The following is a 25595-nucleotide window of genomic DNA, read 5'->3' on the forward strand; positions in this document are numbered from 1 at the left end:
GGAAATCTATTAAACATTTATGAGATTATATGTTTATATGTGTATTGTATAAGATAATCAGCTGATTTTTTTATTATATAAAGAGGTAATGGGTTTTTGGCATTGGGTTCGTATATCTATGTGAAAATTGTCTTCTTTTACTTTTTCATAAACTAGTAATCAGTGATTCTGTAGTGAACAAGAACATCAGTAGGGACAATCAAATATATTTGACACAAAATTACAGAGCATCTCAATAAAATCTGAGAACTATATAGTAAATAGTTCATTTGCAAAATATCAATCCATCGTCTCAAAATTCACTGTTCCTTTTGTAAATATCAATCTATTATCTCAGATTTCATTGTTCATGTCTTTTCATATCAATTGCGTTCTGTTTTTGTTCTTTCTTTATTGATTTTCTACTGAAATAAATTCTATGCCTGACCACCGTTATATACTACTTATATGGATATAAGCAACCCACACCACAGTGTTATTTAAAACATTCAGTTCTGTTAGTAATATTAGTATTAAACATTTCTGAAACTATGCAATCAGTATAGGTATGAATATACAATTCAATATATTGTAAACAACTGGTTAGTATTATTTTACCAAATAATAATCATTTATTTAACTTATCACCAATATATCCGTTTTGAATAAAAGATTCAAGTGAGAGTATGACAAAAGCACTGTATAGTCCACTACTTCTTATCCACAATATGTGTGAATAAAACTAAACAAATTCATTTCTGGTTGAAAAGAATCAGCCAAAAGGTCACTGATATAATTATCTATATATAAATAATATTCTGAAAATTTTCTATTGTTCTAAATATATATATTACTGAGTATAAAAATAAATAGCATTATTTATATAGAATAGATGAAATCTTCAACTGAATGTACCTACAGCAGACAGTTGATATTCAATCTAGAATTCGGACCCAATACTGTCCGTTTCAAATATCAACGCGCTGTCCACATAGCCACTAAGTTTATATGAACTCAAAGTTATGCAACGGGTATGAATTTTAATTTAGTTTGTAATGGTTTGAATTAACGAGTTCCAAAAAGAATGAAACTCGTGTCCTAAATTTCATCTGTTCTGTATAACGATGTGTCATAGAGAACATATCAAGTTAGTCTGTGAAGGATGAATATCTGTCAACTAGGACTAATCAAAATTTTATCAAAATATAATCCAATCAATCACAAATTAGGAAAATCATAAATTATAGTGATAATTCATCATACTAAATGCTCAAGCACTAACCAAATTTAATCGTCCATATTTTGATTAAAATAGTTAATTATGTAAGATAAACTTTAAGGATGCTTAAAATTGAGAAAAAAACATCGTTTTACAAATCTTATTTAAGACTCTTTATAAAATAAATACTCTTTTAGATAAGATAGTGGTTGGAGGTAGTCAACAGGAAACCCTGGACATAGGTTTCGTGCTAATTCACACTCGTCAGCAAGGTGTATCTGTAATCTTGATGCTCCCTGACGAATTCGATCTCATCTCACCAAGCTTCACATTCAGAGATGTTACCAGGCCGCGATTTACGTCCTGTAGGACCCTTATCAGTTATGCATATACTTCACGATATCTGAATGGTTACCTAGATAGTATGTTTATTCTTTTTTGTTTAATCTGAATAATTGAAATTATTTGTAATATTTTGTTTGACTATTGTAGTGATTGAAATTTTTATTATCTGATCTATTGCTTTATCAAATTTTCAAGCAGGTTAATGCTTGCAATTTAAAATACCTCTCTTTAAGTTACATTTCACTTAACTAATATATATATATATATATATATATATATATATATATATGACAGGTTTAAAGTCAACAAGAATCAGTCAACATCGAGGTATACAGAGCAAGCCGTGAACCACATATGAAGAAATTCGAACACTTCACTTCTATCTGAAGTTTGTACTGAATATGTCATTCAGAAGAACGATCAAAGCCCCACGAATAAACCATCCAGCTCAAAGAAAAAAACTCCATCAAAGTCTAATTACTTTATCCTTAGAAGTTAGTTTCATTCATCGATGAATATTGTTCATTAAACATCCAAATAGTAAGTATTTTGAGGGGATTAGAACCAATTTAGAGTTGATTAAAAGAATTCAGGTTACACTAAAAGAACTGTTTTATCCAATTATAAGACTCCACAGAAGTATATTCTGATGATTCTATTAGAAGTCGAATTGACCGCCTTCAGGCCTCACAGTTACTTTTAGATTACTGATTCAGAATGTAGTGATCAGTGTTTTTAAATTTAGCCGACACGATGTCATCACATAAATTTTAATTAGAATATGCCAAAACCTGTAGAATCGATTAAATATACACGTAGGACATTCGTGTTTCGTTAAGTAGATCTTACAGTAAGTGTGTGATAGTCAGGAAGCAAACATGGACATAGGTTTCGTGCTAACAGATACTCGTAAGCAAGGCGTACTTGTAGTTCTAAGGCGATTAATACTCTCAGTTGGATTTAAATCCTAATTACCCAGGCCTGCAATTTGGGAAGTAGATGCTATCCATTCCACTGACCTATCATAAGACTATAATATTTACATTGACTGACAACTTAGTTGTAAACAGTAGTCCGTTTTACTAGTACTCCTGGAAGTCAGTTGCTTCCCAAACATTTTGGTAGCAAAGTCTGTAACTGTGAAACCGGGCATCAAGAATTTATATCCATCAATGGCTAGCAAGTTTCATGAAGATTGCAGATATTCCTTGGTGACGCTGACCAAATAACACGAAACCTAAGTCCAGAGTTTTCTGTTAAATACATTCAACCAATTCACATCTCAACATAGTGCATGAGATGTCCAATCATTTAGACTATTGGCTACACTACAGCTTGATGCATCAAGTTCAATCTGATCTAGAAACTACACAAAAGTAAAACAGGTAACTACTCCGTGAATATTCGAGCAATTAGTCATAATTCTTTTAGGACGTACACTCTTTTTAGCTGCATATATCTTAGTTTATACCGTTAATGTTCTTTATAGAATAAGTATGATTAACTATTTAATAAGTTTAACATTAACACCGTTGGGTGCCGGCTGGTTCAGTGGTATAGAGGTTAAACGTTCGCGCGAGAAACCGACAGTTCCTGGATTCGAATCCCACGGGGTGCGATCGTGGATGTACACTGCTGAGGAGTCCCACAATAAGACGAAACAGCCGTCCAGTTCTTTCAGGTTTTCTATGATGGTCTAGCTTCCATTGACTCATAATCTTAACTATTAAATTAATATAAATTATTTTTAATGATTCGATGGGTTAAATATATTTACTAGAATTTATAAATAAAATATACTAAAATAATTTCTTCTTGTAATTCAACATGGTATTGACTAATTTATGTTTAATCACTTGATCATATGACTTTAAGTCATGTTTTTTGGCAAATTGAACCGATTCCACTGTCTAGTATCATCTTAATCTAAATTAATTTTGACATTATTGAGTAAACCAATTAATTCTTATATCGTAATGTTAACTTTAAAAACAAAGTTTAATTGCCAAAATTTAAGGATAACAATGCTTTATCTAACTCAGATGAAGTTGATTTGAAATGATTATGGTGTGTTCATCTAGTGCATTTCAAATATTATAACCATTACTTAGAGTTGATCATCATGCTCCGCTATTATGTGAAGATATACCGTTGAAGGTTAGACTACAAATTATGAATAAACCAATGAAATTAAAAAGATAGCAAGTCTGGGATTTTTTGTGAGAAATTCATCCATTCACTTGATTAAATAGCATCTGAGAATTATAGTCGATGTCGGTTTGTGAAGTAAACCCTAACTTTAATTCCTAACCCTAAATTCTATTTCTTAATCTTCATTATAATTCCTTATATTAAGTTATAACTCTTTTTTGATAATAGTAAATGAATTGTCTCAAGTTTACTGTAGCATTGCTCAATAGTTGTCTATAAATTATAATCTTACCCCATTGAAACATTTCATAGAATTAATTGTGAAATAAGTTTTAAAACTTTTATACATTTCTCATGTCCCTTTTTACCTCTTTCCAAATTTATTTCACTGGATCATACTCCTTGAATAACATCTTCATACCCTAATCTTTCCGATTACTGCTTATACTATTACTACCTCAACCACTACGGGATTTAAATCGACAACTACATCTCTGTGCTAATGTGGTGTGGCAACTCGAACTGATGTACGTACGTACGAAGTTCTACGTCGTTACTGACTGATTGACTGACTGTTCACATTATGAAATTACTCTTGATAATCTATGATTGACATTCAAAGCCAATAGTAACAAGATTATATTGTATTCTTTCGATGTTCTATCATATCCATCTCATATTTTCTTAAAATTATCTTCATTGAATTGACACATAAATATGTTTGATTCATGAGTCGATCTAAGCTACTATGAATAACTAGCTAAGTTGATTTTATTCAAAGTGGAAACTGATATAATTTATTAAAAATCATTTACATAATCATCGTAATAATAAGCCATAATTGGTCGTGGATGCTCACTGCTGAGGAGTCCCACAATAGGAAGAAACGGTCGTCCAGTGCTTCCAGGTTTTCTATGGTGGTCTAGCTTCAACTGACTCATGATCTTAACCATTGAAATTACTATAATATCCACAAAACCCATCTGATATCAAATTGAATTAGTTAATATGATTTAGTATCTTTGTTTTAGTTTCTCAGTTTATTTTTTAATTCATTTTAATCATAAGCATTAGATCACTAACAGTTAGTGATTATTGGCGACTTGTTTCTATACAATATTATTGGTTGACCTTAAAAGTGTTTTCTGAGAATCCCCGTATAATTTTTTTTTTTTCTTTTTTTTACACAAAAAAAGTCATATTTGTGCTTACATAAACAGTGCTACGTTTAAGTACATGAATATGTATATCACATACCATACATAGATATGTATACGAATCTTATTCATGTACAAGTATTGAGCTTTCTCTACTCGTCATAAAATATCAAAGATGAATATAACACAAATAACTCAAATCACAATTTGTACGCATTAATGGATAGGTGAAATGAAGCAATACTACTCAATTACATATTTCACAAGGGTACACATAGTTGTATATATGTATGCATACAAGCATATATATATATATATATATATATATATATATATATATATATATATATAAACAAAGACTCCTACCACTATAATTGAATGAACACAAATAATTATTATTGACTTGTCTCATTGAATCAATGTTGTAAGAGAACTATAAAACAGAAAAATCAATAAGTAGGTTTTATTGGATGATGATCCGTAGGTTAAGTTTACCTTGATTCTTGAATCAAAATACAATTATTCAATATACAATATCTTACATAGCTTATTTTGAGACTGAACATACAGTTTTTATATTCAATTATTATTGTATAAATAGTAGTATCTATAATAGATCTTTTACAATATATAAGTTATAATTGTTGGATTCTTGACATCATTTAGATTGAACTGTTGAGAATGATATCAGATAATACAGTAAGAATTATTAAATATTGAGAAGAGAATGGGAATGTACTTTATATATGGTCATACATATACACAAATAAATGGGTGTAATAATTTTATTTAATTATTTAAATACATAAACATGGGTACAAAAAAGCATCAAATAGATATGCGTCACATAAAGCATTCGATTTGTGTGAGGGATAAGATACTGCCCGGGTGCCCAGACCGAACCAGGTGGTTTTCTTAGGGGGCCACACCCAGAGCCTTTGACCTAAAGGTCTAATCCACAAGGCAGTGGAGCGACGTCAGAAGATGTAGTCTCATGGTAGCCGGTGACCAACGGAAATCGATCACTTGACTATAATCCTTTTCATACTTTCTAGCCATTAGTACAAAGCAAATTCAATCGACCAAGTTGTAATGTGTTGATTAAGCAAAGAGATGTGAAACCACCATACATTTATTTTGTATTAGATGTTTGAAGTAAATGTCCTGAGTGATATTTTGACCTTATGATACAGAGTGTTGTAAATATTGTTGAATCTGAAGTTTCATATCATGAAATCATAATCATTGTAAACTACAGAGGGAGTGGAAATTCATTTCATTCTAGTATGAGACATCTCTAGTGCTCAATCATGATTCTGGAAGGAATCAACGCTCAGTTGATCCAGTCCTCCTGATGAATGTATTGCTTTTAGACCACTGAAATAATATCCATACTCTTTGGTTAGATTTCATATTTAACAGCATTGAATAACCTTTGTTAGACAATCACTAAAAACTAGGAAGCTTTGGACAACTGTTTCATCATAAAATGGGATTCCTCAGCAGTGTGTATCTAAAATCTTACCGAACATCCGGCTTAATGCCTTTAGGCATTGATGCGAGCTCTGTGAACTATTCGATGCTTAAATGATGGTCTCAAGACCAACTACTGTAAACTAGCTCTAAAAGTCCTATGCTCGAGACCTGACTGTGTTGTGAATACAAACTTCTGATGAGTCTCACACTAGACCAAAACAACTATCCAGTACTTCTTGATTTCAAGAGTATTTTGTTAAACCTAGTTCGCAATGTGAACTTTGAGAGATTTATTAATTTGAGTTTATACTATACTAATCAACCGTGAGTTCAATTAACTCATAGTTTAATCAATATATTATCATCCATTACTATGAAATTAACGAAATATAATATTATACTTTGATCAAAAATAAAGTTGCTTAGATTCGGTTGTCTAATTTATGTATATCTGTTTATCTATCTTCCTACTTACATCAAATTGTATATGTCTGTGTGTAAGTCCAGCAACTTATAATGAAGCGCAATACTTAGATATTTGTTATAACTCATTAGAAACTAGATTATAAATTGGCCAGTTGAATATGATGCCAATAAAACGCAGATGACCTAATTATAATTAAGTAAATAGTAATTTTGTCAAAATTTTTTATTACGATACCTCTAGTTACAAAAAAGATAAGATCTACAACTCCAACACTGATTATCATGAATGTTGTTTATTTCTTGTTTATTCAGTTGGGTCGGAAGTATTTGGCTTTTCAAATTTGACGTTAATTAACTTGCGCTAGAGTAACAACTTCTTATGATAAACTAATCTTAATATATTTTAACAGCTGAATTCATGAGTTGATTTAAGCTAGATCACCATTGAGGAACTGAAGGCACTTGACGATCGTTTCATCCCAGTATGGGACTCCCCAGCAGTGCACATCCATGATCCTATGTGCTTGACTCAAATCCAACACCTTCGGTCTCGTACGAGAGAGCTTAGAATCTAGACCATCGAACCGGTATTCATGTATATTGGTTATTCAAATCTCATAAAAATTTGATCTATCTTCTTTGGCATATATGTATCTTGTAAAGAATGTCTCAATATTGACATTAAGTTACAAGCAACTTAAGCAGAGATAGAATGTGCCTAACAGTGGAATCCATGATGCACATTTTGTTCTATTTGGTATTTGCAAGTTGGATGCACCTTTATCCTAGATTTAATCTTCACTACGAGACTCGAACGCCATCTCGTTATTTATTTACACCTGAGTTCAGTCAGCAACTGGCTTGTGCAATGGAGTGACTTTTAATTCATATATCTTGGTTGTTAAGATCTTCCCATAATTGTTTTGGACTGTAATTGATCCTCACTGCACAAGCCAGTAGCTATTTGTATTCAGTAGCTTAGTAGAAAACGTGATAGCGTTGGAAGTGAACGGTACTGCGTTCGACTATAGGAGTGAACATTAACTCTGAAATGAATGCATGTCCAGTACATTGCTAACAACCATCCATCTCTGATTATAATCACTGTTTATTAATTTATTTACTTTCATTTCTCTGTTATATAAAATACTTCGACATGTAGAAAAAACACATGGTGATATTATTTAAAGTGTCAATCACAGTTAAATACATCACACTTTTTAAATCCATTCCGTCTATTGATTATATCATGCAAATATATTATGATCTAGATGTCGATGTAAGAAAAATGACTGTTTATTGAATTAGTCATTCAGATTTAAAAATTATGACACTGATCAATAAAACCGAGTTGATTGAAATCATGAATCGGTTGATTTTAGACCACCAATGAAAATCTGGAAGCACTGGACGGTCGATTGGTCCTAGTATGGAACTCCTCAGAAGCTTAGATTAAATGGTGGTTGGAGGTAGTCGACAGAAAACCCGGATCCAATTGTTTCCTGTCAACTACCTCCAACCACCGTCTAATCTCAACATAGTGCACGCAGTGTCGAGTTACCTAGACTGGTGGCCACATTGCAACATGGTCGATAGAGTTCAATCTGCACTAATAAGGACTTGACACACATGAAATTGATCACTACCCGGTAACCAATCAATTGTGACTCCTCAGCAGTGCGCATCTACGATCCCACATACGAGGTTCTAACCCAAGTCCTTTGTTCTCACGCGCGAACGCCTAACCTCCAGATCACTGGGCCGGCATCCAACATTGCTAATCCACGAAACTGTGTGACCATCTTCTATTGTCTGAGGTAGATACCTGTATCTACCTGACACTGATTAGCTCCACTGATAACTATCATGTACTCACTAGTGAGTAGCTTCATGAGGGAATTCTAAAAGTTCTAGTGAGAAACCGTTACCAGGTTTTCAATGGTAGTCTAACGTCAATCAATTCATGATCTTAATCAAAAACATAACAATCTCTACAACTCCATACTGATGAGAACAATATTGATTCATTGTTAAATCAGTAATGGACTACTGATCACTTGTCTTCGGTCGTTGATATACAAAACAGTGAGAAAAAGTTCCTTTCGGTTTTATTTCTTCTAATAATAAATATTTGCTATCAAATTCAGTGATGAAAAAAATGTACATGTTCAAGAAGACTTAACTTATTTTTAAAATTAGAGCTACTAAGTCAGTTGTTATTGACATGTACACAAATTGTATTTTAAAAAAGAGCGCATCTTTGAAATGTAAGTATTTACCAGATAAATTATTTAATGTATATCTTATCTTTATTATTCTAACTTCCTTCTCTCTCTCTCTCTCCCTCATTCCCTTGATTTGTCTCTCAAAATTTCTTCATCTTTCTTGCACTGTAAATTGCTAATAGTGTCATAATATGAAATCATCTAGGGAGAAAGAGGGAGAGAGAGTAAGAGAGAAAGAGACAGTTTGCGAACCGCAGATTTTTGTTTATTGTATGTTCCGTCAATATTTATAACTGAACATTTGAAAAAAGTATTAATTAATGAGCAATCAATAATCTAATCTGGTTAATTTAATGATAATGATTATATTGCCTCAGTTTTTAGTGAAACAGATACACTGAAACCTGTATGTGCATTATTATAAATAAATAAATGAAAGTACACTTAATGGATATGTATATATAACTATGATACCATAGACAACCATATATTAACTTCCCTCAAGTCAATTCATTTTTCATTGTTTGTTTGAATCTTCCCATTAATGTTTAGGATTGTAATTGATCAGTCTCTTATTGGCATATGTGCATCCTGTACGGATTGCCTCAATATTACTTTCAGTCACAAGCATTATAAGCATAGATAGATGGTGGCTAGCAATGAAATCCACGACTCGCGTTTCATCCTATTTGGGACTCGTCATCTGGATGTACCTGCATCCGAGAATTGGTGTTCACTTCAGGACTCAAACCTAGTACCATTCGCTTCAAACCCCGTCAAGCTATTCACTTAGATATTGAGTCTTGATAACCAAGCGCTTCCTGGCTTCCACTACTAGCCACCATCTATCTTTCGTCAAGTATTTTATCTATAAAATAAAAGTCAAATTACAATGTTATTAAGATGATGAAATATTTAACTGGTGTCCCCCCACCGAACCATATTAGAATGTAGTTCAAACGATTAGACAGTTGGATTATCTCATTTGTTTTTAAATTAAATTATACACTTTTATTTTGTAATTAAAACAATGTTATGATTGAAATGAGTGTATTTGATAATACTTTATTACTTCTGACATGGTACTGATCAAAATCAACTATATCATCAAACTAGATTAATTAGAGTTGAGAGGTAGCTGGTAACAAGGATATTTGTTATTTTGTATACTTACTTGTTCACAGTCAGTTTGAAATAAAATGGAAAACCCTAAGTTAACATTCGCTCGGAAAGAAGTTATAAATAGGTTAATATCTGTCATTACAGCTTTATCGGCTGGTGGAAAAAATTGGAAACTTGAGTCAATCAACATTCTAGAAAATGTAACTAACCTTACTGTCGTTTGCTCTTAGACTAAATGGATGGTATCATTTTCATAGATAACAAGGATCGATATCATTTCTGAATGTAATATAAGCTGACGTAATTGAGACAGTTACACAACAGTTGGAAGGATTCAAATAGATTTCGATAATTATTCAAAAACATTACCAATGAGCTAGCAGCAAAATCCGATTTAGAGCCTTCACGTGGCGCTCCTAGGTAGTAAGGGCAACGTTGCTAGCTAACTTTGGCGGTCGACGAGACTGGATCAAACCATCACTCTGCTTTGAATAAAATCAACTGCGTTCCGATTCCAGGGCCCACTAAAATCTTGAGAGCTGTTAGGTACATACGGTTATGTATATGACTTGTATAGGTTTCGACATGTGTAGTTCATGTATTCAGGTGTATGCAAAGGGTATATGTGTGAGTTAGTACAAGAAACGTAAGCTGAAAAATGTCTGCCCTATGTCTGATAAAATCAGTGGCCTAATTCTTTGGGTCGAAGGCATATTAAGAGAATATGGTAGCAAATATTGAGGAGGTGAGACCCTCCCTAAAAGTTTTTGTACTTATGTGTATGTCATAAAGCGCTGGGGTGAAAGTCTGCATAAAAGTAATGTGCATTTAATGCATAGGTGGTGGTCAGCTTTAGCAATTATGTTCAAAGGGTACGGTGGCCATCTTTCTTACTACATGGGCAAATATTCCTGAATATGTAGTAAACGAAAACTGAGGTGTGGGAACCAATATGTTGTTTAATACGAAATTACGTAGTTCGTTTATAAAATATGAAAATCACATCTTCCATCTGTTATCTTCTACATACTTCATGATTCTTTCAATTCTCTTTTGATTGCAGTTTCTCTCTGTTTCCCATTCTGTTGTCTTCAATTCAGTCTTCTACTGACAGGCATTCAACTTCCGACTGGTGCTTCATATTACTTATATATTTCACCATAAGTAACTTACACCGTATATGTATACTATAGGACGCATGAGTGTTATCGATGTGCATGTAACGTATACTTGCTCACAGGGTTAGTATACCTATGTGTATGCCAAGGAATGTATCGGTGAAAACGTACGTGCTATCTGTATACATATAGAATAAAATTATCACTAATGCGACACCCACGCGCAAATACCTGAGGAAACGATTCCTTCACGGAAGTACATCCACGTGGTAGATTTCTGAGCCTTGCTGAGCACAAACTATCTCTAGAAAAGTCGATCAGCTTCACTGTATAAGGACTGATCAACTTTAACACAGCCGGAACACTATACCATTTAGCTACATAGACCTATGTATACTCCATCCCCGCTGAGGAGAACCGACGAAGACAAAATCTAAATCTCTAATTCCCCGACCCATTATTTATATCCATCTAAAATTAAACAAAGCAGACTGTAATTTAAACTCATTTAGTTTGGTGGCTGATCTACACAAATAAATAAATATAAGAAGTATTCTTTGTTTTTATTAATTAATTCTTTAACTAAACCTTATCATTTATTATCACTGATCATACTGCAATATCTTCTAACAGTTTTGTTTATTATTATAATTTATAGATATATTAATAAAGTACTAGTATAGGGGTTGTGGAGATTATTAAGTTTTTGATTGAGATCATGAACCGATTGGTGTTAGACCAGCACCTTTGGAAACCTGGAAACAGTGGACGGCCGATTCGTCCTATTGTGGGACTCCTCAGCAGTGTGCTTCCACGGTCCCCTCGCGGGGTTCGAACCCAGGGCCCTCGGTCTCGCTCGTGAACGCTTAACCTACTGGACCACTGAACCGGCATCCGATGGTGATAGTGTCTGGCATCAGCCAATCCACGAAATTGCGCGACCATTTTCCATTGTACTGAGGTAGATACCTGTCTCTACCCGACATGGATTAGCTCCACTGGTCACGGCTTCTCACCAGAACTCCGAGAATTTCCTCACGAAGCTAGTCACTAGTGAGCACAGCAGTGCACACTGCTGAGGAGTCCCACAATAAGACGAAACGACCGTCCAGTGCTTCCAGGTTTCCAAAGGTGGTCTAATATCAATCGGTTCATGATCTCAATCAAAAATAGTGGTAAAGTATTAATTAAGTAGATCACTCTTTTTACTTAGATAACTAATAATAAGCATAAAATACATATTATTAATAAAGTACATCAATAGAAAACATTAATGATTATTATCTAAGGTGGTAAGTTTAGTGAAATATTTAATGCATCCGTTAATAGTTTCTTTTTATTTCACTACTTTCATTATATGTTTATATAATGAAATGAATTTCAATAGTAAATATGTATTACTATGAAATTTGTAATAAGACTATTTATTTATTCATAATCATGTACTTGTTTTTTTTGGAAACACAAGTTTAATTAAGGACAAAATAAAACAAAGATGAATTCATAGCTAATCAATTAAAACACAGTTATATGAATAAAGAATATTCTCTATATTGAACTCTGAACAGATTAATGTTCTAAATGAATGAATAATCTTAAAGTAAATACAGCTTTTAAAACTAAGAAGATTTAGGATTAATAATGTGATGCTATAAAAATAGTGGATGTGTACTTCTGAAGAAGTCACATACTAGGACGAAATGACCATTCAATGCTTCCAGATTTTTAATAGTGATCTAACATTGATCGATTCGTGATCTCAATCATAAAATTTACTGTTGCAATGATTAATAAGCGAAGTTAAGTTACATAAGTTTATATATTAGATTGTAAAATTTCGGTGAATAATAACCACAATGAATATGATTAATATAAGAAGTAATAATGTAATTACAAAACAGAACAACTGATTTGTTAAGGATTATGTAATATATGAAATAAAGAGAATTCAGTGAGAAACAATACATTTATAATCATTAGAATGAATCCCGACTGTTATGAATGATGAACAATTGTTTCGTTTTCGGATAGATATATACATTTTTAAGGAGCATTGGATAACCATTTTTCAAAGCTAGAATAGGACGTTACTACTGACGTTACTACATTGACTCTGACAGATATCAAGCATTAAATGATCAAACTTGATTTTAAACAACAGAGTTGATATTTAGTGGTTTATCTTTCCATACGAATACAAAACAAATGTTTTGTCTTCTGTAACCCTCAAACGTTACCCAACTAAAGTATGTCCATGATGTAAACTATCTTCGAATTTTATCTATCTAAAATATCGCTATAATTCACACGATTTAAAGCCACTTATACAAGTGGCCATATTACAACTGGATCAACAGGATTTATCCAGCAGATAGGCTTGGACAAACGTAACGTTGTTCATTACTTAGTGAACACTCAATTAAGCAACAGAACCTCTTAATTTGGGATTGTACGTCATCATATCCCCAAAAGTTTAAATGCGGAATGTTTACGTTTAACAGTTAACACAATATCGTTGGTTAGGAATCTATGAGATTCATATGTTGCAACTTTTGGTTCAAGAAATATAATCGAATATAGATTGATTGATTGAATGATTGATTATATTGAAGAACAACCAATAAATATATTCTCCATATTGATTGAAATCTGAGAAATAATGCGCCATTATTAAATACAACACAAAATAGCACACAAATTACCATTATATCCTGAATTATATTTCTTTTAAAATATTTTATCTTTCTATTAACAAAACTACGTTAAGTGTATACAAGCAAATATACATAGTTGAATAGAAACTATTTGTTTACATCAATTATAGCTAAACTCATTTGTTGTTTTACAAAAAGCTTATCGTTGAATTTAATCACAGAAAAAAACACAGCTTGATTGCGAGACATATAGTGAAAAAATAACCATGTGAATAATTTGAGGATAACATAGGACATTGTTTAGTTAATAAATACACTCATGCAAAACTGATTGAGAAATTATATTATATTCATAGTACTATTCATATTGCTGATTAAAGTAGTAACACATTTGATAAAATGATAACTAAAACGGAATTTCAATGGTTGAGATCACAAGTCAATTGAAGCTAGACCACCATGGAAAATCTGGAAGTACTGGACAACCGTTTCGTCCTATTATGGGAATCTTCAGCAGTGTGCATCCATGACCTTGCCTCGCGAGGTTTGAACCCAGGACCTATTAGTCTAGCGCGCGAGTGCAAGGCGGGATCAAGGATGCGCACTGCTGAGGAATCCCACAATAGGACGAAACGGTCGTCCAGAGCTTCTAGGTTTTGCATGATGGTCTAGATTTATTTGACTCATGATCTCAACCATCGAAATCACTATATTATTCACAAAAACCCTTTTGATATACCAGAATTCACGAGAAAGGAAGTTTTACATTCTTTAATAATTCCTTTTCGTTTTTTTTGTCTTCGATTTTCAGATGGTTGTTCCAAACGTGAATGTCGTTTTGGTGCAATCTGTGAAGAATGGTTATCAAAAGACTCTGATCAACTTATTGGTGTCTGTGTATGTCCAACATTAATGGATATGGCAAAAAATCATATGTGTAATATGAATAGTGGTACAATATGTACAGTTAATGGTTTATTTTATTTGAATGAATGTGTTATGCTACATCAAGCTTGTTTAAAACAAACTGAAATGAAACCAATGAATTTAAATGTTTTCAGTAGAATATTATCTCAAAATGATTGTAGTCAATTAATTGAAAGTAAGCGGAACAATGTTTTCATACTTGATATTTCTCTACCTAATTAACAAATTGACTTATAATAATTAAAATAATATTGTAGTTTATTAAGTCTATAGTGAAAACACAAAATAGTAAACAGGTGTTGGTTGTCCGACACACTATTCTTCTAATCTTCAATATGAAGTTGGACTTGTCAGGAGTTAAGTGCTAGTCACTAGCTGGTTGTCACATCATATTTAAATTAGATCTAAAGGAGAATTTTATCGTCAAGCGCTGATTCTGTGGTTTAAATTTTCAAAGGTTCACCGTTAAAGTCTTAGGATTTATTCCTAGGGGAGTCTAGGGTACGTAACAAGATAAAATGTCATGTTCCCTGTGATTTCCAGTGGTACCCCAAATGAGACCATCTGTAATGAGCGCAGCCTATAAATTAAGTCACTCACATCAAAACCTTTGGTAAACTAAAAACATAAGGTACACTTGTAAAATTCATGAAAAACTGTTACATGTCTACGTCTGTTTAAGTTTCATAAGTATTATTACATATTACAATTTTGGGCAATGTAAGAACAACCAAGTTCTTCAAACGCTAATTAGCTGTAATTAACCTATAATTACAAGTAATTATGATCAAAAACTATTTTATCATATTTTAACTCATCCATCTGAGATGAATGCTGAAAGTCCGACAGACAATAGCAAAGAGCAAGGACATAACATTTGATATTCATCATACTGACAAAGATCGATGTTTTTCCCATTTTTTTCTACTCATCCATTGATATTCGTTTCTTGAGTGACCCATTGAGTTGTTCCTGAAGTTTTTTTGAAATTCATTAATTAATAAAACTTTTAAATAGCTGATATCATGAGTCAATTGAAGCTAGACCATCATGGAAAACCTGGAAGCACTGGACAGCTGTCTCGTCTTATTGTGGGACTCCTCAGCGGTTCGTATCCACGATCCCGCCTGGCGAGATTCGAACCCAGAACGAACCGGCCTCGCGTGCGAACACCTAGCATCTAGACCAACGAGTCGGAATTCAACGGTGTTAATGTCTAACTTTGACTAATCCACGAAATTAAGTAACACGTCCACCATTGTCTTCAGTGAGTTACTATCTCACAACAGTAGAGTTTAACCGGGTCTATTGTGAGATAGGAACACATTGGTGAATGCGCCGTTCAATTTCGTGGATAAGTTGAAGTTAGACATTAACACCGTTGGATGCCGAATCTTTGGTCTAAAGTCTAAGCATTCGCACATGAGACCAGTTCGTTCTGGGTTCGAATCTCAGGAGGCAGAATCGTTGGTGCACACCAATGAGTAGTTCCACAATAGAACGTAACAGCCGTCAAACAGTACTTCCAGGTTTTCCATGGTGGTAATCTAGCTTCAATTAACTCATGATCTCAACTATCAAAATTACTATAATATCCCCAAAAATTCCTTTATAATATTCATTAATTAAACGTTGAATATTCTACTTTCATTAATGTTGACTTTTCTTTTTTCTGTTTTAAATTATGGTAAATTAATACGAATATTGGACACTGTCATACATTCTTTTTCTAACTGTATGAAATAATCATTAGTTTACTTAATACCAATATATATATATATGTATTCAATTTGTTTATGGGCTATAATAAAACATTTTAGAATAATATCATTTACAGGTAACAAGAATATAATTTTGTTTACTTATAATTGTACTCATTTCCTTTTTGTCTCTATTCTAACAAATAAGTAATTGATCATTATAAAACTGACAATTATTGGTGTTTTTTTTTTGTTTTATTAAAAATGGATACTCAATAATAATATGTCAATAAATATTGGAAAGTATTCCATTTTTGAATGTGTCCAAACATATTGAAGTTCTTCATAGGTGGAAAACTTTGACAATATATATGTATATATTAATAGGGGGATAAGTTTGTGTAGGGTACACATGATTAATCAGAAAATTGAATTTACATAAATTAAAAGCTTTTTAATCAAACGGTCATTAATATGATGTAGTATCCTCAACAGTTTCAGTATATATCATCAAGTGAAGAACGGGAGTAACTACACATCAGATATTGAGTAGTAACTATATTAGGTTAAGCATTTTTCAAAAAAAAAGGAATTAAGAAGATATGCAAGTTATATCTCGGTGCAAAATGTTCCATATGTTATTAGGATTTTCTCAAAATTCTGATTTCGTCTCAAGGTTTAATAAATCCAGTTAGTGGTTAATAATGAAATTCAGGATGCGTATTATTTTCTACTAGGCACAAAAAGTACTGCGGAAAAGTGTTGCGTTTGAATCTGGTCGTAAGTATCAACACTGTGATCCCGGTATACTTGTCTGACTAGTCTCAAACGAAACATTTTATGTTAGAAAATAAACCTCATCTAACTTGGTGATATGTAGATGATGTAATGAGAAGTAGTTTATCTGAATCATCTGATAGATAAATTACCACAAAAAATTTTAAATAGTTTGATTATAGGTTAACTCATTAAGACGTATTTTGTGGGAAAAGAAAACCTTAAACTAGACAAACGCAAAGGAATAACAAGTAAAACGGGGGAAATTTTCATACATACATACATTACTAGATATTAAATTATAATTAATAAAACCAGGATAGGAATTTTGAAAAATTTTGAACTCATAAATGAGAACCGAATGGCTAATACTCCAACAAACGTTTACGTTCCTCTAAGACGACTACTACATAGAACTACAAAGATTGAATTAAGATCATTTCTGTGACTTGTTTCAGCAATATAGGTATAACAATAAAGGAAAAGGATCGTTTACTGCCATTTTCTATTACAATCATTGAAATTTCATCATCGCACTGTCATATAAGATTTCTGATCTCCTTGATCCTCATTTTCTTATCACTATCATCACAAGTCATTGACTAAAGACTATCTCATAGCTATTCATAATATAACACTGATTGTTCAGTAAGTAACAACCTTTTTAGTGCTTAGTACATCTGACCAAACTGTGTCGACCAAAAAATACAACGAGAACATAACATTTATTAATTGGATATCACATGCATTGCATTTTATTACTATAGGCAATTACGAAGATCTACATGAGGATTATTATTTAATGTAACTACTTCATTCCTCAAAGATGTAAATCACCAAGTGGTTAACTTAGCAATAAGTCTCAAAATTCGACATTTCTTAACATGAGATCGAATAACACTATAAGTAACAGTTCTCCCAAGACTGAGGAATTATCTTACAAACGAATATCGACTAGAGTATTTCACGTCAACTATCATCAATCATATAAAACATATTACTTTAATAATACCAGTCCTTATGTCATGTTGATGGCTTCAGTTATAGAATTATTATGTAATATGACCAAGTAATACTTTTCTTTGTAAGTCATTTAGATCAGTTACTACTCAGTATCTGATGTGTAATTACTCCCATTCTTAACTTGATGATATATACTGAAACTGTTGAGGATGCTAGATCATATCAATGACCATTTGAATAAAAAGCTTTTAATTTATGTAAATTTAATTTCCTGATTAATCAAGTGTATACATTTTACTGATTATAAGATGAATTATGAATGACACCCAACCATTCTATAAAGTGTAAATACAGTAATAATGGATGATTAATTGTATTAAGTATAATAATAATAATGAGGATATTAGTTATTTTTAAGAGTAACGTATGAAATATTTAGCAGCTAAATGTTTTATTTAAAATCCTCCATGACCTTGATACATAACATTTTGTTATAGCTTTAAGTTGGTGGTCGATTTCTACCCTGTGTTATTGATCGATTACAGTGACAGTGACACGTAAACACGGACGGACGGCCTAGAGTCTCGATTGGTTTGCGCTTCCCTGTCTAGCCCAGTCACTTGAGTCCAGAACACAAGTCACAGCCTCTAAGTTATGAATCATTATATTTCAAACATACTTTGTTTATATACCAATCAAGCATACCACATCGTACCATAAAAATAGAAAACAACATTTTGTACAATATTCAACAAGTGAACAGATATCGACCAATAGAAAATATCCATTTAAAGTCCAAGGACACCATTGGACTTAACATGATAATTATCGGTTTATTCCTCCGCATCCACAACACCTCCCCTTTTTTTTGAAGATCCGGAGTTGACATCCGGATTTTGAAATTTTCTGGGTTCATCCCCCCCCCACAAAATAATGTTGGGTCCTCATATTCCCAAGTTAGAATTAATTTGACTTTATTTAACACATAATTGTCAGATTGAACAGAGAAGTCACTGAAAGTGATTAAATAGTGGGGAACAATGTCGCTTGATATGAGGTCATCAACGTTTGATTCTTCTGGAACATTATCATGGGATTTGTTGAAAATCTCATTTGTAAACAGTTGATCACTGAGATAATCAACATCTATCAAAATTGTATTAGATTTCTGATCATCATTCGATGCATCTAACACATTTTCTGGTACAAGAGGATCTAGATAATAAGATTCGTCAGAATCTCCTGTTGTTGAATGATGAGGACCATTTGAAACATCTGGATTCAGTGTACTGCACGATTTGTTCCCTGTTCCGTTGTGGGCGGGTACTGCAATTAATTTATGAGCATTTAATGAGAGATCTTCCTGTGAGCTGGGTACATCATTGTCTGCACACGTTTCAGGAACAGTGGGATTTGAACCCACGACAGGGAATGTTTCGGAATTCGACATTTCTGGACAACTGGGCGGATCATGAATGACTTCCTCGTTTACATCACTGGTCGTCCGGGATTCACAGAGGCTTTTATAAACAGCTTCATATGTTCTGCAGTTGTTTTCCAGCTCAGTCTGCAGATGAGAAATGAACTTACCAACTTCTGTTGCATTTCCGAAACATGGAAAATTTACCAACAGTGTGCGTAAATTTTCTAAAAAATTTAACTGGCTATTTTTGAAACACTGCTGTTGTTGCTCAAGTAGAAGCTGTAATTGACCGGAAAAGGTAGTCATTTTTTTCTTTTCAGCACCAGGAATGAAAATTAACTGTAGGGATAATGACAAATGTTGCTCAAGGACGCTGATGATAAATCTGGACTCTGATTGGTCGAAACAATTAGCCTGAATCTCGTCCAATTACAACTCCGCCTGGAGTCCCTCCGGGGGCTACTGCCGGTCCCAAGCCCGGATGAAGGAGGAGGGTTGGGCATGGGGTTAGCGTCCCCATCCCGTAGAAAACTAACTCGCTAAAAAAACGCTAACCAGAAAAAATTATTCAAACCTTTTAGACTCTGCCCTGGGAGTCAGAAGATCTTCATTTAGAAGAATTATGACGCCTCATGATGAAAGCCGAATCCCTTCGGAAGTTATGAGGCCGATGCCCCTTCTGACAACCAGAGCGACCATTTATTTAGGTACATGGAATGTTCGTACAATGTGGGACACCGGAAGAGCCTTCCAGATTGCTGCAGAAATGAGAAGATACAACCTAGAGGTACTTGGGATCAGTGAAACACATTGGACACAAGTTGGACAACAACGACTAACTACAGGAGAGCTCCTGTTATACTCCGGCCATGAAGAAGAAAATGCACCACATACACAAGGAGTTGCATTGATGCTGTCCAAACAAGCGCAAAATGTACTTATAGGATGGGAATCTCATGGACCAAGGATCATCAAAGCCTCCTTCAAAACAAAGAAAGAGGGCATTTCAATGAACATCATCCAATGCTATGCGCCTACCAACGATTACAATGAAGACGCTAAAGACCAATTCTACAATAGGTTGCAGTCAATCATCGAGAAGTGCCCAACAAAGCACCTGACCATTCCGATGGGAGATTTCAATGCCAAGGTTGGAACGGACAACACTGGATATGAAGACATCATGGGACGACACGGACTGGGAGAAAGAAACGAAAATGGCGATAGATTTGCAAATCTATGTGCCTTCTATAAACTGGTCATAGGCGGCACCATATTCCCACATAAACGCATACACAAAACCACATGGACTTCACCGGATCACTCTACACAAAACCAAATCGACCATATTTGCATCAACAAAACGTTCAGGAGGACTATAGAGGACGTGAGAACCAAGAGAGGAGCTGATATAGCATCAGATCATCACTTACTGGTCGCCAAGATGAAATTGAAACTCAAGAAGCACTGGACAATGGGGCGGACAATATCACAAAAGTTCAATACGGCCTTTCTTCAGGATACTAACAAACTCAACAAATTCAAGATAGTCCTCAGCAACAAGTTCCAGGCCTTTCGTGATCTACTCAATGGAGAAGGAACTACTGCGGAGAGCAACTGGAAGGGGATCAAAGAGGCAATCACTTAAACATGTCATGAGGTCCTGGGTCACAAGAAGCACCACCACAAGGAATGGATCACTGTTGATACACTGGATAAGATTCAAGAAAGGAGGAACAAGAAGGCAGCGATCAATACCAGCCGAACAAGAGCAGAAAAAGCCAAGGCACAAGCTGAATACACGGAAATAAACAAACAAGTGAAGAGGAGCATCAGAACCGACAAACGTAAATATGTGGAAGATTTAGCAACGACGGCGGAAAAGGCTGCAAGAGAAGGAAACATGAGACAATTGTATGACACGACAAAGAAACTCTCTGGAAATCGCCGCAAACCAGAACGACCAGTGAAAAATAAGGAAGGCGAGGTAATCACCAACATTGAAGAACAATGACACCGGTGGGTAGAACACTTCAAGGAACTCTTGAATCGACTAGCTCCACTGAACCCACCCAACATCGAAGAAGCACCCACGGACCTCCCAATCAATGTTGGTCCACCAACAATTGAAGAAATCAGCATGGCCATCAGACAAATCAAGAGTGGCAAAGCAGCAGGACCAGACAACATTCCAGCAGAGGCACTAAAAGCAGACGTAGCGGCAACTACAAGGATACTCCACATTCTCTTCAATAAGATTTGGGATGAGGAACAAGTACCAACAGACTGGAAAGAAGGACTCCTGATCAAAATACCGAAGAAAGGCGATCTCAGCAAGTGTGATAACTACAGGGGCATCACTCTTCTCTCAATACCGGGAAAAGTCTTCAACAGGGTATTGTTAAACAGGATGAAGGACTGCGTAGTCAACCAACTTCGTGACCAACAGGCAGGATTCCGTAAGGATAGATCGTGTACAGACCAAATCGCAACTCTACGGATCACTGTGGAACAATCAATTGAATGGAATTCATCACTCTACATCAACTTCATTGACTACGAAAAGGCATTTGATAGCGTGGACAGAACAACACTATGGAAACTTCTTCGACACTACGGCGTGCCTCAGAAGATAGTCAATATCATACAGAACTCATATGATGGATTACACTGCAAAATCGTGCATGGAGGACAGTTGACAAAGTCGTTCGAAGTGAAGACCGGTGTTAGGCAAGGTTGCTTACTCTCACTCTTTCCCTTCCTCCTTGTGATCGACTGGATCATGAAGACGTCAACGTCTGAAGGGAAGCGCGGGATACAATGGACATCTAAAATGCAGTTGGATGATCTAGACCTCGCAGACGATCTGGCCCTTCTATCTCAAACGCAACAACAGATGCAGGAGAAGACGAACAGTGTGGCAGCATCCTCAGCAGCAATAGGTCTCAATATACACAAAGGGAAAAGCAGGATTCTCCGATACAACACATAATGCACCAATCCAATCAAAATTGACGGAGAAGATTTGGAAGATGTAAAAACCTTTACGTATTTGGGCAGCATCATTGATGAACAGGGTGGATCTGATGCAGATGTGAAGGCGCGGATCGGCAAAGCAAGAGCAGCACATTTACAACTGAGGAACATCTGGAACTCAAAGCAACTGTATGTCAAACAACACCAAGGTCAGGATTTTCAATACAAATGTCAAGACAGTTCTACTGTATGGAGTGGAAACCTGGAGAACTACGAAAGCCATCATCCAAAAAATACAGGTGTTTATTAACAATTGTCTACGCAAAATACTTCAGATCCATTGGCCGGACACTATTAGCAACAACGTACTGTGGGAGAGAACAAACCAGATCCCAGTGGAGGAAGAAATCAGGAAGAAGCGCTGGAAGTGGATAGGACACACATTGAGGAAAGCACCGAACTGCGTCACAAGACAAGCCCTCACATGGAATCCTGAAGGTCAAAGGAAAAGAGGAAGACCAAAGAACACATTACGCCGAGAAATGGAGATAGACATGAGAAAAATGAACAAGAATTGGAAGGAACTAGAAAAGAAGGCCCAGGATAGAGTGGGTTGGAGAATGCTGGTCAGCGGCCTATGCTCCATTGGGAGTAGCAGGCGTAAGTAAGTAAGTAAGTCGTCCAATTACAAGGTTCAGAATTTTTCTCCACCCCGTCGCCAATTGTTATGACGGGTGTGACTGCAGGTTTTGATAAGCAGCGTTTATTGATCGATTCAATGGACAGTGACACGTAATACACGTAAGGGACGACCTAGTGCCCTGATTGGCCCTGCTCCGCTGTCTGTCCTAGCCAGTTGAGTCAAGAACGCAAGTCACAGCCTCTAAGTTATGAATCATTATATTTCAAACATACTTTGTTTATATACCAATCAAGCATACCACATCGTACCATAAAAATAGAAAACAACATTTTGTACAATATTCAACAAGTGAACAGATATCGACCAATAGAAAATATCCATTTAAAGTCCAAGGACACCATTGGACTTAACATGATAATTATCGGTCTATTCCTCCGCATCCACAGCACATTTACTTTCATTCTTCTTGGCATTTACTAAATGTCTTACTGTTTAGATTATAGAATACTGATACGTTGTTAAACACATTAGCCTCCCATTCAAGCTATACGCAAGTTATATAGCATCATTCATCAAAATAAACCATTTATTTATGTAATCTAACGTTGTCATAAAAAGCATACATATATAAGTTGCCCATTCACTGGAACATAATCAATAATGATGATACAGTCTCACTTTATCAATCCAGATATACACAAATTCATTGGATAAATGATGAAGATCTTAATAAACTCCGCTACTTCATTAAAGGATACTTGATCACTTGATCATTTCTTTAGAGCTCATAATGTTTATCTTCATTCACATAAATATTTCCATTAATTTACTACTCTTTAGTATACAACTGAGTAATTTCCAGATTAACTTGAAAATGTAAATTAACTATTAGAAAATAAAAATTGAATACCTCGCAACACTGTAGAGTAATCACTTGAATTTCTGTTATTCAATATTTAAGGTCATGTTAGCAAATGTTACTGATTTGGGTGGAGTTTTGTTCTCTGAGCTGGATGGTTTGGTCGTGGAGCTTTCATAGTTCTTCTGAACGACATCATCAGCACAAACTTCAGATAGAAGTGAAGTGTGCTGATTATGTCATTCAGAAGAACGATGAAAGCTCCACGACCAAACCATCCAGCTCAGAGAACAAAACTCCATCAAAATCATCCACCTGAGCTACAAATCTCCACCATCTCAAATGTAACTGATGTTAAAGTAAGTTAAAAATAAAGTGATAAATCGGTAATCTTTCAAAAATATTTCAGTCAACATTTCAGTTATTCTTGCGTTTAAATAAATTGAAACATTTAAATTCTGTTTTAATGAACTTTTCCAAGAGTTAATGTAGAAAGTTATTTACTTCTTAAACAAGTAAATAGTTCTATATTCTGGGAAAGCATGGTGAAAAATAATCATGTAATTTTTAGTGATTAGATTCGAGAGGAAAATTTAGTAGTTCTAGTAAGAAGCCATGACGAGTGGAATTTAACCGTGTTGGGTATGAGAAAGTTACCCACCGAAAACAATTGGAGGTGGTGGCGCAATATTCCGAATTGATTGAAGATATATACATTAGTGAATAATAGCCTAATGGTCTGGAGGTTAAGAGTTCGCTTGAGAGACCGATGAGTCCCGGGTTCGAATCTTGCGGGCAGAGTTGTGGATGCTCACTGCTGAGGAGTCCCATACTAAAACGAAACAGCCGTCTTCTACTTCCAGGATTTCCATGGTGATTTGGCATTAATCGACTCATGAATTCAACTATTAAAAATAATTTATAAACATTTCACACGGAGTTGTTGTTCGAACCTTTATCAGATCCATAATTCTATGGGTTTTTAAACAAGAATAACATCACCAATTGAACAGTCCGAAAGAAGAAAATAAATACTATGTAATAGGTGCATATAGTGATATATAGTTATATAAGAAACAAGACTTACTTGCATAATTAATTTTAATAGTCGAGATCATGAGTCAATTGAAGGTAGACCACCATGGAAAACCTAGAACCGCTGAATGGCCGTTTCGTTCTATTGTGGGACACCTCAGCAGTGTGCATCCACGACCCCACATCGCGGGATTCGAACCCATAACCTACTGGTCGCGCGCGCGAGCACTTAACCACTAGACCGCTGGGTTGGCTGGCATTCGACGGTGTTAATGTCTAACTTCAACTAATCCACAAATTGCGCGACACATCCACCATCGTCTTCAGTGAGTTACTATCTCACAACGGACCCGGTTGAATTCCACTCCTCACTGCTTTTCACTAAAACTCCAGGATATACATCGTGAAGCCAGTCACTAG

At 34.7% G+C, this 25595-nt stretch overlaps 1 protein-coding gene across 1 annotated transcript in view; it reads left to right on the forward strand.

The window, feature by feature from the left end:
• MS3_00004521 (uncharacterized protein) overlaps positions 1–25595 on the forward strand; it is a 136344-nt gene that overhangs the window by 11315 nt on the left and 99434 nt on the right. Inside the window, exon 2 of the mRNA XM_051212449.1 lies at positions 14684–14974. Within this exon, the coding sequence (XP_051072633.1) occupies positions 14684–14974 (291 nt within the window). The remainder of the gene's footprint in view (positions 1–14683; positions 14975–25595) is intronic.

The sequence above is a fragment of the Schistosoma haematobium genome, chromosome ZW, assembly GCF_000699445.3.
Source record: "Schistosoma haematobium chromosome ZW, whole genome shotgun sequence".
Classification (NCBI taxonomy): domain Eukaryota; kingdom Metazoa; phylum Platyhelminthes; class Trematoda; order Strigeidida; family Schistosomatidae; genus Schistosoma; species Schistosoma haematobium.